The 12966-nt window shown below is 39.4% G+C and overlaps 2 protein-coding genes and 1 pseudogene across 2 annotated transcripts; 2 read left to right on the top strand and 1 right to left on the bottom strand.

Annotated features, from left to right (window-relative positions):
- The first annotated feature begins 166 nt into the window (after positions 1-166).
- On the top strand, positions 167-5185 carry LOC131316267 (probable aldo-keto reductase 2). The gene is made up of 5 exons (XM_058345581.1): positions 167-494; positions 1481-1681; positions 2806-2978; positions 3065-3167; positions 4527-5185. The coding sequence occupies exons 1-5, from the start codon at positions 282-284 to the stop codon at positions 4863-4865; spliced, it is 1029 nt and encodes a 342-aa protein (XP_058201564.1). The 5' UTR covers positions 167-281; the 3' UTR covers positions 4866-5185.
- Positions 5186-6855: 1670 nt separating this feature from the next.
- Positions 6856-8672, top strand: LOC131317129 (probable aldo-keto reductase 2; annotated as a pseudogene).
- Positions 8673-8842: 170 nt separating this feature from the next.
- LOC131316265 (probable aldo-keto reductase 2) lies at positions 8843-12225 on the bottom strand. Its single transcript, XM_058345579.1, has 5 exons — positions 11981-12225; positions 11355-11555; positions 10856-11028; positions 10664-10766; positions 8843-9795 (listed from the first exon to the last, which is right to left on the bottom strand). Exons 1-5 carry the CDS (start codon positions 12194-12196, stop codon positions 9457-9459), a joined length of 1032 nt encoding a protein of 343 aa, XP_058201562.1. The 5' UTR covers positions 12197-12225; the 3' UTR covers positions 8843-9456.
- Between the last annotated feature and the right edge of the window lie 741 nt (positions 12226-12966).

The raw sequence follows: 12966 nt of genomic DNA, 5'->3' as shown, positions 1-12966 counted from the left end.
ATATAATCCAAACGCATAAAAATCTGTACCGTCTGTTGCTTGGATTAAGATTCGAGTCATCGATTGCCAAGATGAATGGACGGAACCGATTGGCGGCTCGGCACCGCTGTCAAGCACGGCCACGTGTCAATTAGGTCCTACCAAACGTAGGCGCTGACGTTGCGAGTTTGGTGAACGATTGGTCCTGTCTGCCACTCTTGATTTCACTCCTAACCTCTCCCCACGCTCCTCTGCAACTATCCAACCCATCTTCAGAGAGAGAGAGAGAGAGAGAGAGAGAGATGGCTAGAGTGGGGAGAATGAAGCTGGGTTCACAAGGTCTAGAGGTTTCAGCACAGGGACTGGGCTGTATGGGCATGTCCTCCTTTTACGGCCCACCGAAGCCCGACGAAGACATGATCAAACTCATCCACCACGCCATTGACTCCGGCGTCACTTTCCTCGACACCTCCGACATCTACGGCCCCCACACCAACGAAGTCCTCCTCGGCAAGGTTTGCTTTCTTTCTTTGTTTTTTCCTTTAGCGGTTTGGTGATTAGTAAGCCCTTTGAGGTTTGGTGGGAACAAATAAGTGTTCCAATTTGGGATCCGTTTGGATAAACTAAGGGATTTGATATTGTTAATGAATCAGTGGGGATAGCTCGAGCTTAGGTTTGATAGTTTAATACGGATTGTTGTGAAATCAACCAAATCAACAAACACTCGATGTGAAGAACAATTAAGAAACGTAAGACCACAAAGATTTTTACGCGGTTCCGTAACTTTGTAGTTGAGTACATTTATGGCTCACACCAGTTTCCACAATGTATGGGATGAAGAAATGGGATGAAGAATGGAGAGTACAATATAGCAAGTATTTATAACCCAGCGTTTCCATCATCAAGTCACAGTAATACCCCTGTCTAGGTTTCGGGGGCGCTGCCCTCAAGCCCCTGCCGTGGGTCACCAAATAGTTACCAAAGCGCAAACCCGACCGGAATTTCAATATGGAGTTTGAGATGTCTATTGTGATTTGTGATGGATTTGAAATAACCATTTAATATGAGTGATTTGAAATTGTTCTGGTGAAGGGATTTGACATTATTATTCAATGAGAATAGCCCTATATTTGTTTTGATTGTGTTTTTTTGGCCAGACGATGGGATGTTAGGAGTTAGTTGTTAGAGGTTACAAAAGGTGTCGAGCACTTCCTCTATGAGGATCCGCACTCATGACCTCTCCCTTAGGTTTGATAGGGGTTTGAATGTTGAGTTTGAGAGCTCTATTGTGATGGATTTAACTATTTAATAGGAGTGACTTGAAATCCTTCAGGGTATAGATTGTGGTTATACAATCGCTCGCATCTGTTCTTCTTCCAAGTCCGATTCATCTCCTGCTTTAATTTAACAAGCCACTACAACTATACCTCTTATATTTTCATCGATTTTCTAGATTTGAAATCCATAGCTATCTAAATGTACCCTTACTGGTGTTGAGCAGGCGCTGAAGGGAGGGGTGAGAGAGAAAGTTGAATTGGCGACCAAGTTTGGGATAAGCTTTGCCGATGGAAAGAGAGAGGTGCGTGGCGACCCGGCCTACGTTCGGGCTGCTTGTGAAGCTAGTTTGAAGCGGCTTGATATTGATTGCATCGATCTTTATTATCAGCATCGGATTGACATCCGTGTTCCCATTGAAATCACGGTTTGACCCCCTTTGCCTCCTTCTCCAATACGTATAATTGAGGTTAATATTGTGTGTTTATGCTTGTTGTGTATGAGATGGTGTTCCGTTTCATTTCTAGTAGGGACTTTTGAGTTGAGATGTAATGAGAAGGAAAGGAAACATTTGTGGAATTACTCCCGCCAGAGTTTATATATGTGGTTAAGTTTTTAAAGAAGCTGTTTCTTAAACCAAACATTAGTATCTACTATGCTTGTGGCATTTGTGTAAAAGACTAAGATTGGATGCCAAAACTCGCTTTCCTTGAGTGTTTTTTATTTGAGCTGTTGATGGGGCACCATGATTGTGGGATTTTTTCCGTTACATATATACTTGTTTCGAGTTCAGATTCTTAAAGACATTCAAGTGGCACCGGACATCTTTTTGTACTAGGAACATGCTTTCGTGACTATTTCCCTGATGCATCTTTACGAATTGATATATGATAGTTGCTTTCACGAACCTTTCCAATTTGAACTGTTCAAAGTATGATCTGTTTCTTGTATTCAACGTAATAAAAACAAAAACGTACCATTGTAAAAATTAGGTCAAGCAAGAGCTTAGCTTGCAAGGCCATTATTTTTACTCTTTCGAAGGATGATGCTGATTGTGGAGCTGAAATTAACAATTCCTCTTGTATTCTGTGAACTCTAATTACAGGAGGATGTTGATCCATGTAGTAGACTGTAAATAGTGGGTTCATTTGCTTGTCATTGAGTTGAGTTGATATGCTTGTATTTTTAAGATGATCTATCTAGATTAATGCTTGTCATTGGATTGAGTTGATATGCTTGAAGTTCTGTGCCTGTAATCCATAACCTCTTCACTTAATGAATGTTATGACTAATGACAGTCTAACATCAGAGAACTATCTGTACTGCAAATAATGTGCACCCTATGTCAACCCAATGGTGGACTCCTTATTCTTTGATCGTACTGACATTATGCTGTGGTTGAGTTGCATGACAAACTTGTTCCTACTTTCTTTACTCTCAGATATACCTGTATTTGCATGTGGCCACAATAATCTCATCACTCTCTATTTTTATTTTATTTCCAAACAAGCTTTTCTCAAGCATTCCTAATCTCTTTGCTTCATTGACCAGATGGGAGAACTGAAAAAGCTGGTTGAAGAGGGTAAAATAAAGTACATTGGTCTATCTGAGGCCTCTCCTGCGACAATAAGAAGGGCTCATGCTGTTCACCCAATTACAGCGATACAGTTGGAATGGTCGTTATGGTCAAGAGATGTGGAGGAAGAAATAGTTCCTACTTGCCGGTGAAGCTTCTATTCTGCTAAATAACATTCATGGGAGTAATAAGAAAATCAAATAACTAATTTCTTCCCCCTTTGTGACTATTCAGAGAACTTGGCATTGGGATTGTTGCATACAGTCCATTGGGAAGAGGATTCTTTTCATCAGGTCCCAAGATGTCTGAAAATTTGGCAACTGACGATTTTCGAAAGGTTTGCGCTTAGGACACATACTTTTTTACATCGAGATTGACATACAGGGCTAGGAGTCATAATGTCATCATAGTGTTATTATGACTGTCCAGAACTTCATCTCTTTGCAAACTTGAGCTGTTAAAATGATCTTATGAGCTAATGATTGACCACATAGTTTACAGTCATTTTGTCCTTGATTTTTGATTTTTGTCTCGTCTCTCCCTCGTCGTTTTGAAGTATAGTTCTACTTTTGTTTTAAAGATTGCATAAAGTCAGCACACTTATCAAGTAAATGCTTCATTTTTGTTTTGAACCACATGCTGGTTAAAATTTTTACCATGAGCTTTCTCACCAGTGTTCGTATTAGAAGTCAAAAAAAGATGTGGAAACAGATTGATCTGCCTTTTCTCTTGCAATCTATCTCAAATCCTTCAAAACAGTGAGAATAACATGCTCCTTCCACAAACAGTGATCTGCCCTAGGAGTAATAGCACAATGATGGGTATCGTTCTAGAATCCACCGTAATAAGGCTTCCCCTTTTTTCTGGTAATCCTAAATTTTATCAAGGAACGAACAATGCAAAGAACAAGAAGGGCATATACCCTCCAAATTGTAATATATGCTAACCATTGAAAGAAGGATTTGCCAAGAGTGGCATAGAGCTAGGTTGATTGGTGAAGGCTTTACAGAAGAGAATTGAGAACCTTTGATCCTTGCATCAAACCTAATCTTGTGAACTACATTTGACGTTGGCCTTTGAAGGCTTACCCTTTGTTCTTTCCTTGGCAGAGAGATGGAGAGAGGGGAAGAGTGAAAACTGCTGTATAATGATCTGATGGGAGTTTCAATATACATAGACACCTGAAGATAACGTTTCGTAGTCGCTCTCAACTGTGTTATCTTGGATTTGAACTTACATTGAATGGGTCATGACTCATGGGTCTTCCAGTTGCCACCATGGGCCCCCACATTTACATGTTTTGCTAACTACTTACCTCCTCTAGGTATCTGTTTGTAGAAGGTTGATTATAGATTAATTAAAGACACTTACCTGCAGTTTTTGTCCTTTCATTTTAAGAAAATTGATTTTCTGTCAATAATGGTTTTAGCGCCATAAGATACGTCATTGCCATCTCACATGAGACCCTGTTCCTTAGAAGTGGCTAGCTCTATTTCCAACTACCTCACAATATCATGCGTATAAGCATACCATGTTGAAAACAAAATCATCTGGATAGTTGCCTTTCATCCTCCTGCATAATGACTATAAACATGTATTTGTTTTGTCACCTGTTTAGATCCTGTATATTGTGTGATAGATCCTTCTCGATGCTGGGTTTAGTGTTCTGTTGCTGAACTATGTTTGTTGATTACAGACTCTACCGAGGTTCCAACCTGAGAATCTAGAGCATAACAAGACCATGTTTGAAAGGGTTAATGAAATGGCTGCAAAGAAAGGGTGCACCCCCGGCCAACTAGCACTAGCATGGGTTCATCACCAAGGGAACGATGTGTGCCCGATTCCTGGCACTACCAAGGTAGAAAACTTCAATCAGAACGTTGGAGCATTGTCGGTAAAACTAACCCCTGAAGATATGGCTGAACTCGAGTCCATTGCCTCAGCCGATGCAGTTAAGGGTGATAGATATGAAAGCTCGATCTCTACTTGGATGAATTCAGACACTCCACCCTTGTCCTCATGGAAAGCTGAATAAATATGCAATACCTTTGAAGAACAACGGCTGAACTACATGAAAATACACTTTTTGGAATGGTTGAGATTGCTTTGATCCAGCAGTTGTGTCGCTAGTTGCCTTTAGGCGCGGTTTATAGCTAGTTAAATGTATGATATTCGAATAAATCCATAACATTTGAAGATATGGGTGCTAGCTGTGTCAGTTGGAGTTGTAAGAGAACTTAGTTGTGTTTTCGTCCTGAAAGTGTGTTTGAAATCTAAGCTTGGTTTTATGCGGAAACTGTGTTTGGGGTGTTGTGAATGCAATATTTAATAATTAAAAAAAAAGGATTTTCCTTATGTGAGAAGCTGAGTGGTAAACGTAAAATGTTCCTTTTATTCGGCATAATTTTTCAACATATCCTGTAAAAGGTTAGTAGTAGTAGCTCATTTGGATATTGACAGGTACTTGACCAATTCGTTCAATTTTAGTTTGGAATTCGCAGTCAAGAATCTTAAACCAAAAATTGAAAAAATTAATCAATAACTTATCGATATCCGGATGAACTAATTTTTTTAAGGGCACATCAAAAAATTCATCTGAGCAAAATAAATATCTCGATTTTCTTTTGGTAAGAAAAATAAATAAAATTTGTGGTAAGGAATAAAAGAAAAAGTTTTAAGGAAACCCGAGGTGGGCCTCACAAAGAATTTATACACAATATGTACATTTCCATCGGTACCCGTAGTTGGCCGGATTCCTTGCCAGCTTCAGAACATTTTGTCCACTTGAACCTGTACATGCTGGACATTATGTGACTTTGGCCAATATACATGCTACGGCAGGAAGATGGGATGATGCCATATGAGTGAGAAAGCTAATATTGGAGAGTAGAGGATTAAATATCCATTTTGAGCCAAGTCTGTAATGTTTTGGTCATAACTAACCAACGCGAACGGGTTGTCACAGTGGTTAATTATTGACTTGTCTCGGTGGGGCTTACCACCCCAAAGTTGCAAGGTCAATTTCCCTCGACCTTGATTTGTTCTTGAGGCCACATCCCCTTATCAGCTAATTAAATTTCGCAATTTGAACTTTATTCTCAACCAAAGTAGCTCACATCTTCCATACCATTTTTGTCCTTTTTTAAACCAAACAATGGCCTCGTTTGGTTAAATAAGTTTATTGGCTTCTTTATTTATTTTTTCTTTATTCAATTATTTGTTGCATTTGTTAATTTTGTGTCTAATTTTCATGAATTATTGATTTGTCTCGACAAGAGAGGAAGCTGTATTTTCGGCTTTTTTTTTGTATTCATTAAAAAAAAAAATTGAGTTTCGATCGTAATTTTTCATCTTTTCGATTTTTCTAGTCGAGACGAACCAATAATCTACAAAAATTTGAAGAAAAACTAACAAATGCACACAAAAATTGAATAAAGACAAAAAAATAAGTCAAAGAATTTATTAAGCCAAATTTGTTAATTATGTTAGCATTAACTTAGGGCCATTTTGGCCTTAATAATGCCTGTTTATTTTTTCTACATCTCTATTCAAATTTTCACATTTCTTACTTTTGCATCAATCTTTTGTGGATTATCTGTTCATCTCGACGATAAGAATCTAAAAAAATAAATAATTATTATCAAAACTCATAAAAACTTCACTGAAGACGGAAATAATCCAAAACAAGTACGCTTTTTTAGATTATTTTCTCATTATTCAAAATTTGGTTCATAATTTGTTATGTTTTGGATTCCTTTAATCAAGATGAACAAATAACTCACAAAAAAAAATTGACGCAAAACTAGCAAATGCAAAATATTGAATAAAGACAAAAAAACGGTTTTTTATGAGGCCAAACCGGCCCTTATTAGTGAACACATTTTTTAAATAAAGTTTTTTTTTTTTAAAAAAGGACGGAAGTGTGAGAAGGAAAGGGTGGCTTTTAGAAACGCTTCTACACAAAACTGGGCAAGAGTTTCAGTAAGAAGCGTGTTTGTGTTTCACGCATTTAAAACATTGTGCCCATGAAGCAAAAGTTCGTGTCCATACTGACAAAGTTTGCGGCCATGAGCAAAAGTTGGCAGGCAGACTTAAACAAGTGTGTTTGCATTTTACGCTTTCTTTGAATAGGGGCACGAATTATCATTGTTGAGTTGAGTTGATATGCTGGAGTTTCATACCTGTCATACCTGTTTGAAAGGTGGCTTTCTTTGGTACCACCGTACCGCAGCCTCTTGAGTCTGACGTTAGAGTGTTTATGCTTTTACAGCAGAGAAGTATCTGCATGTACTGGAAATAATGTGCAGTTTAATGATGTACTCGAAATTCTTTGATTGTACCATTATGCTGCGGTCAAGTTGCATGACAATCTTGTTCCTCCTTTGTTTCCTCTTCAATATATAAGTTTTTTTTTGCATTTGTCCACGATTAGATTTTTTTCTTGGTAAGTATCCACAATTAGTTTCTTTGCTTTTTCCTTTGATTTATCACAGAACAAGATCGCAAGTGTTACTAAGTAGTTTTGCTTCATGCACCAGTGGCGTTGGCCTTGACAGAGCTTAATGGAGGAAACGGATGCATGTAGCCGACCCCAAGTGATTGGAACGTAAGGCTCGGTTTGGTCTATCAGAGGCCTCTGCTGTGACAATCAGAAGGGCTTGTGCTGTTTGTCCAATTACAGCAATACAGTTGGAATAGTCCTTATGGTCAAGAGACGTGGAAGAAGAAATAGTTCCTACTTGCCGGCAGGGCATCTATTTTGCTATATGGCATTTTAGGGAAAACCAAATTCTAATGTCATCTCCGTTTGTGACTATTCAGAGAACTTGGCATTGGGATTTTTGCATACAGTCCGTTGGGAAGAGGATTATTTTCATCAGGTCCCAAGACTGTTGAAAATACTCCACACGATGAATACCGAAAGTATGTGCATATGACATGCCTACTTGTTTACTTTGAGATTGACATACATGGCTAGGCAGTCATAATGTCATCATAATGCTACTTGTGAGTGTCGACGACATACTGTCATCTCTTTGCACACTATATCTGATAAATAACCTTAGAAGCTGGAACTTGACCTTATCGTTTGAATTCATTTTGTCATTGAATTGCCATACAGCATATACCTAGGTTCCAACCTGAGAATCTAGAGCATAACAAGACCGTGTTTGAATGGGTTCATGAAATGGCAGCAAAGAAAGGGTGCACCCCCGGCCAACTAGCACTAGCACGGGTTCATCACCAAGGGAACGGTGTTTGTCCTATTCCTGGCACCACCAAGATTGAAAACTTCAATCAGAACATTGGAACGTTGTCGGTAAAACTAAGCTGCAAAGAAATTGCTAAACTCGAATCCATTGCCTCAGCTGATGCCGTTAGGGGTGAGAGATACGTGGGCATGGTCAATACTTGGATGAATTCAAATACTCCACCCTTATCCTCATGGAAAGCCGAATACATGCATAATATCTTACATCACAAATCACAATGGCGTGGACATTGTATTGGAATGGTTGAGATTGCTTTGATCCAACCAATTGTGTCAGTAGTTGGTTTTAGGCACGGGTTATAGCTTGTTAAATACGTAACATCAGAATGAATATACGTGAGATATGCTTGTGGTAGTTATTTCGTTCAGAGTTGTAAGAGATCGAACTTTGTTCTGTGCTTGTCCTTCTGTAGCGTCTGATTGAAATCCGAGTTCAGTCACATGTGAAAACTATGTTTGTTCTTATGTTTGAAGCTCAGCAGGAAAACTTTAGCTGTTCGACTTCTGTTAAACGCATAAATTTTACGGAATTTAAACCCGAATAAAATTTAAGCTTCTTCGAAGAGAGGTATGCAGCTGGGTGATAGATGTTGTCTCAATGTAGAAGTTCAAAAGGCTAACTAGTGTAAGAGCACAATAGCACATCCTGTAAAAACATTAAGCTAAACTGTACAATCTCATTCATCTGTCAAGTTTTTTTGGTAGTGTAGAGAGTAAATTCGTATTCAAATCATGTGTTCAGAATACATGGAAACAGATTGGGAAAAAAGGTGCACGGAAATAAACTCACATCTAAGAGGTAGGTAGGTGTTCCAGTTGATAGGCCTCTCGTCCCTTGTTTCTCCCCATCGTGTGGTGCCCCGACACTCCTTAACACCAGATTGGGGTGCGGTATGAGAGTGGGAGGGAGATTGATAGCATTTTCAACGTCTTTTTTGCTCTCTCTACTTCTTCATTTCAGTGGACAAAAAATAGAAAACTAAGTTTATCAAACTTTTGCAATAGACGTAATATGTTACTATTTCAATATATAGTGTGGAAAGAAACAGTCAGCCTTATTTCTTTAACAAATACAAAAAAAACACAGCTAAGACAGGGAAAGTCCCTCAAGATTGCAATCCAATTAAGCACACAGACCATATATCGCGCGGTATCCACCAGGGTACAAAGCCAACTAGTGCCGACAACAAAAGGCCTTGTAAGGTGCTGATCTCGGATAACGGTATTGGTGATACGGTCATATATCAGCTTATACGTAATAACAGTCTTGGAGGCCCAAAATTCCGTTACATAATGGCCGATACGATATGTAACGGCCTTTATTTAAGACTCTGACGCAGACAAAATTGTAATTCTACTCTGGTTTCCAGGAGGACAATGGTGGAGTGTCTCTATTAGACCATGTCAATGACGTGTAAGCATTTCTACCACCCTTCACTGCATCAGCTGAAGCTATGGATTCCAGTTCTGCCATTTCTTCCTCTGTTAATTCCACAGCCAAAGCTCCAATGTTCTGTTTAAGGTTTTCAATCTTAGTGGTACCGGGTATTGGACACACATTGGTCCCCTTGTGGTGAACCCATGCCAATGCTAGTTGTGAAGGAGTGCACCCCTTTTTAGCTGCCATTTCACTGACTTGCTCAAATATCTTCTTGTTTTGCTCCATATTCTCTGGTTTGAACCTTGGCATGTTCTGAAAATAAAAAAGATATGCATTTCAGTGTTCAGAACCATAGTTGTGTTTTTTCTGTTTTTCTTTTTCTTGTCTTTTTGCCAATCTACAAGAGGGGATGAAGGAAGGGAAGTTAATGTTCTTCCCACGGACATGTCTACCGGTCTAGTGTATTTGTGTCCGACGCGTGTCTGACATGGACACGACACGATACTTTCTGGACATGTGTGTTGAACACGCCTCAAAGTGTGTCCTATTTTTTGTTTACTGGGACACAATGTGGATAATTTAAGAACACAATGGGAGGTTAAAATGCAAGTTATAAAACTTGGTCCGGAATCAAAATTTTCATTGATATTTAGTTCGTGAATACTTATGTGGTGACAGTCGATTTGTATTTTCACAATGTTAATACTATTTCTGTGTGTCCGTGTCCCAAGCATGTCTAACTGTCTATGCCCTAAATCCTACTTATAAATATATTTCCAGAGTTTTTCCATTTGCCCAAAAAAAATCCCTTCTTCTCATAGTCACAACATGTCCAATCATACTACTCTCTCACATCTCCTTGTTTTCTTTCTCTAGTCACTTATGTGCAACCACCACGTACAACCGTCGCGGTCTTAGTTGTGACTCCACCACTCTGTGTGACTCGATCATATGCGCTATATCAAATTTCTTGCTCCGGTCCCTGGGTGGAAGGATTATACTCATGTCCAATTGCTGAACGTAAATACATATACCAACTAACATATATGTCAAGCAGTTATTTACGCTTACATGAAGATATATATGTAGATTATTCTGCAGTCAAGTAAAGTGCTCCGAACACTGATTATTGAAAAAAAACTAAGTCTGTAGTGAAAGTACCAGATATATCTGAACATACCTTTCGCACATCAGCGGTAGACAGGGTTTCGACCATCTTGGCACCCGAAGATAAGAATCCCCTGCCGAGAGGACTATATGCGACAATCCCGATTCCTAGTTCTCTGATTATAACGGCGAGAACAAATCAGGGGAAAATTTACAATTTTGGACTTTATTTTAGGCATGAAAAAACAGGTAAAAATGAACTCACTGGCAGGTAGGAATTATTTCTTCTTCCACATCTCTTGTCCACAACGACCACTCCAGCTGAACTGCAGTTATGGGATGAACAGCATGTGCTCTCCTGATTGTTGAAGCAGAGGCCTCAGACAGTCCTACATACTTGATTTTACCCTCTTCAACCAGTTTCTTCAATTCTCCCATCTGGAAAAATATGTCACAGAGAGATGAGCAAATGCACTATGAAGCCCCGATCTAGAAAACTTCGTCTTTTATTTACACGGGTGTTTCGATGTTACCATTTGAGTATGGAGGTCGAGCTTAATAGTTGCGTTGTAGTGGTGATGGTCTAGTATTAGTAATAGCAACCAAACCAGCAAATGGTCATACATGCAGCATTGGCTTTCATTTCAAAGTTCAAATGTTCATAATTTAGCCACAGCCCCATGATTTCGCATGAACTTTCGTAAATATATATACTGATTGTGAATCAGTCAGAAAAAGAATAACAGAAAGTGGCTTGGGCATACCGTGATTTCAATGGGGACGCGCGTGTCAATGCGGTGCTGGTAATAAAGATCGATGAAATCCGCACCGAGGCGCCTCAAGCTGGCCTCGCAGCAAGCCCGCACATAGGCCGGATCGCCGCGTATTTCTGTGCTGCCATTGCTAATGTTGACACCAAACTTTGTAGCCAGTTGAACTTTCTCTCTCATCCCTCCTTTTAGTGCCTGTTATATACCTTGCCCTTATCAGTTCAACTTCAGATACATATATTTATATATTAACGTGCTTCAAATTTGAAAATTACACTCATGTGGAAAATCCGGGTTGGGATACTGTAGCGCAGGAATGCACTCTGGTGTAGTATGCCAAATTGATCTTCGTAGAATAAAAACATTTCACGTTTGTTAGTTTTGGGCCAAACTTTTTGATAATTGGATATCCGGATCAATTTATGCGCACATCAATTAATTTCGGAGCCCTGAAATGAATAACCAGGCAAACCCTCCACCAAGGTTTACCTAGCTTTAAATTTTAGCCCATACATGGAAATAAATTCTCTTTCTCTTCATTTCTAGTCATTCCTTACCGCATGACCTCACATGAGAGAGAGAGAGAGAGAGAGAGAGAGAGAGAGAGAGATTTGGAGCACCTTGCAGAGGAGAACTTCATTGGTGTGTGGACCGTAGCAATCGGAGGTGTCGAGGAAGGTGATGCCGCTCTCGATCGCGCGGTGGATGAGGTCGATCATTTCGGCTTCCGGCTTGCCGGTGCCGTAGAAGCCGGTGGTCATGCTCATGCACCCCAACCCCTGCGCAGACACCTCAAGGCCTTGTGAACCCAGCTTCATTCTCCTCACCATTTCCATCTCTCTCTACTTCTTTTTTTCTCTCTGTTTTCCCCTGTTTTTGTGCAGAGGTGGGAAAGTATGTACGCGCCAAATTTATACAATGTGGAGGTTATGACTGTTTGCCTACTGCTAACGTAATTGCCTACGTCGTTAATCAACTGGAAAAATAGAAAGAATTGCCAGCCGCCGCCTCCGAGTAATGCTACTGGTACAGAAATTTGTGCACAGATTGTGAACAGATTTTGAGGTAGGGCCCACCAAGGGTCCCACGCAAATGATCCGAGCCATTCATTAAATGTAAAATATTTTTTCAAGAGCCCCCGTAGAAAATTAGCTCAATCTAATACCTATAAGTGCTCGATCCAATCATCTAAATTTTCATTCAGATATTCGGGTAATGAAAAGTTAAATAATTAGATCAAGCACCTATATGTATTGGATTGAGCTGAGTTTTTACAGAAACCCTTACAAAAATGTTTTACATTTAATAAACGGCTCGGATCATTTGTATGGGATCCGTGGTGGGCCCCACAACAAAATCTTTACACCAGTAGCATTTTTGTTATGAGAATTTCCAATTTTTTTAAGGAACATCACGATTACTTTGTACAATACTTTTCTTTCCAAGTTTACCCTTCAATCAATTAATTCAATAGTTGAATATAAGGGTAAAAGAGTACAATTGACACAATTTGCTCATTGACTTTCAAACAGAGACAAGCATTAAGAGACGGAAAAAAATATGTTTGTGAACTAACAAACACGGGGGAGGGAGTACTATTTATGAG

The sequence above is a fragment of the Rhododendron vialii genome, chromosome 2a, assembly GCF_030253575.1.
Source record: "Rhododendron vialii isolate Sample 1 chromosome 2a, ASM3025357v1".
Classification (NCBI taxonomy): Eukaryota; Viridiplantae; Streptophyta; class Magnoliopsida; order Ericales; family Ericaceae; genus Rhododendron; species Rhododendron vialii.
This window is presented reverse-complemented; position numbering and strand designations above follow the sequence as displayed.

What these genes read in the sequence shown, in the direction of transcription:
- LOC131316267 (XM_058345581.1), top strand. Translation starts at nt 282, where the DNA reads ATGGCTAGAGTGGGGAGAATGAAGCTGGGTTCACAAGGTCTAGAGGTT. An exon ending in ACGAAGTCCTCCTCGGCAAG is followed by an intron (nt 495 to 1,480) that starts GTTTGCTTTCTT and finishes GGTGTTGAGCAG; the next exon opens with GCGCTGAAGGGAGGGGTGAG. An exon ending in CAACTGACGATTTTCGAAAG is followed by an intron (nt 3,168 to 4,526) that starts GTTTGCGCTTAG and finishes TGTTGATTACAG; the next exon opens with ACTCTACCGAGGTTCCAACC.
- LOC131316265 (XM_058345579.1), bottom strand. Translation starts at nt 12,196, where the DNA reads ATGGAAATGGTGAGGAGAATGAAGCTGGGTTCACAAGGCCTTGAGGTG. An exon ending in ATGAAGTTCTCCTCTGCAAG is followed by an intron (nt 11,556 to 11,980) that starts GTGCTCCAAATC and finishes GGTATATAACAG; the next exon opens with GCACTAAAAGGAGGGATGAG. An exon ending in GAAATAATTCCTACCTGCCA is followed by an intron (nt 10,767 to 10,855) that starts GTGAGTTCATTT and finishes CGTTATAATCAG; the next exon opens with AGAACTAGGAATCGGGATTG.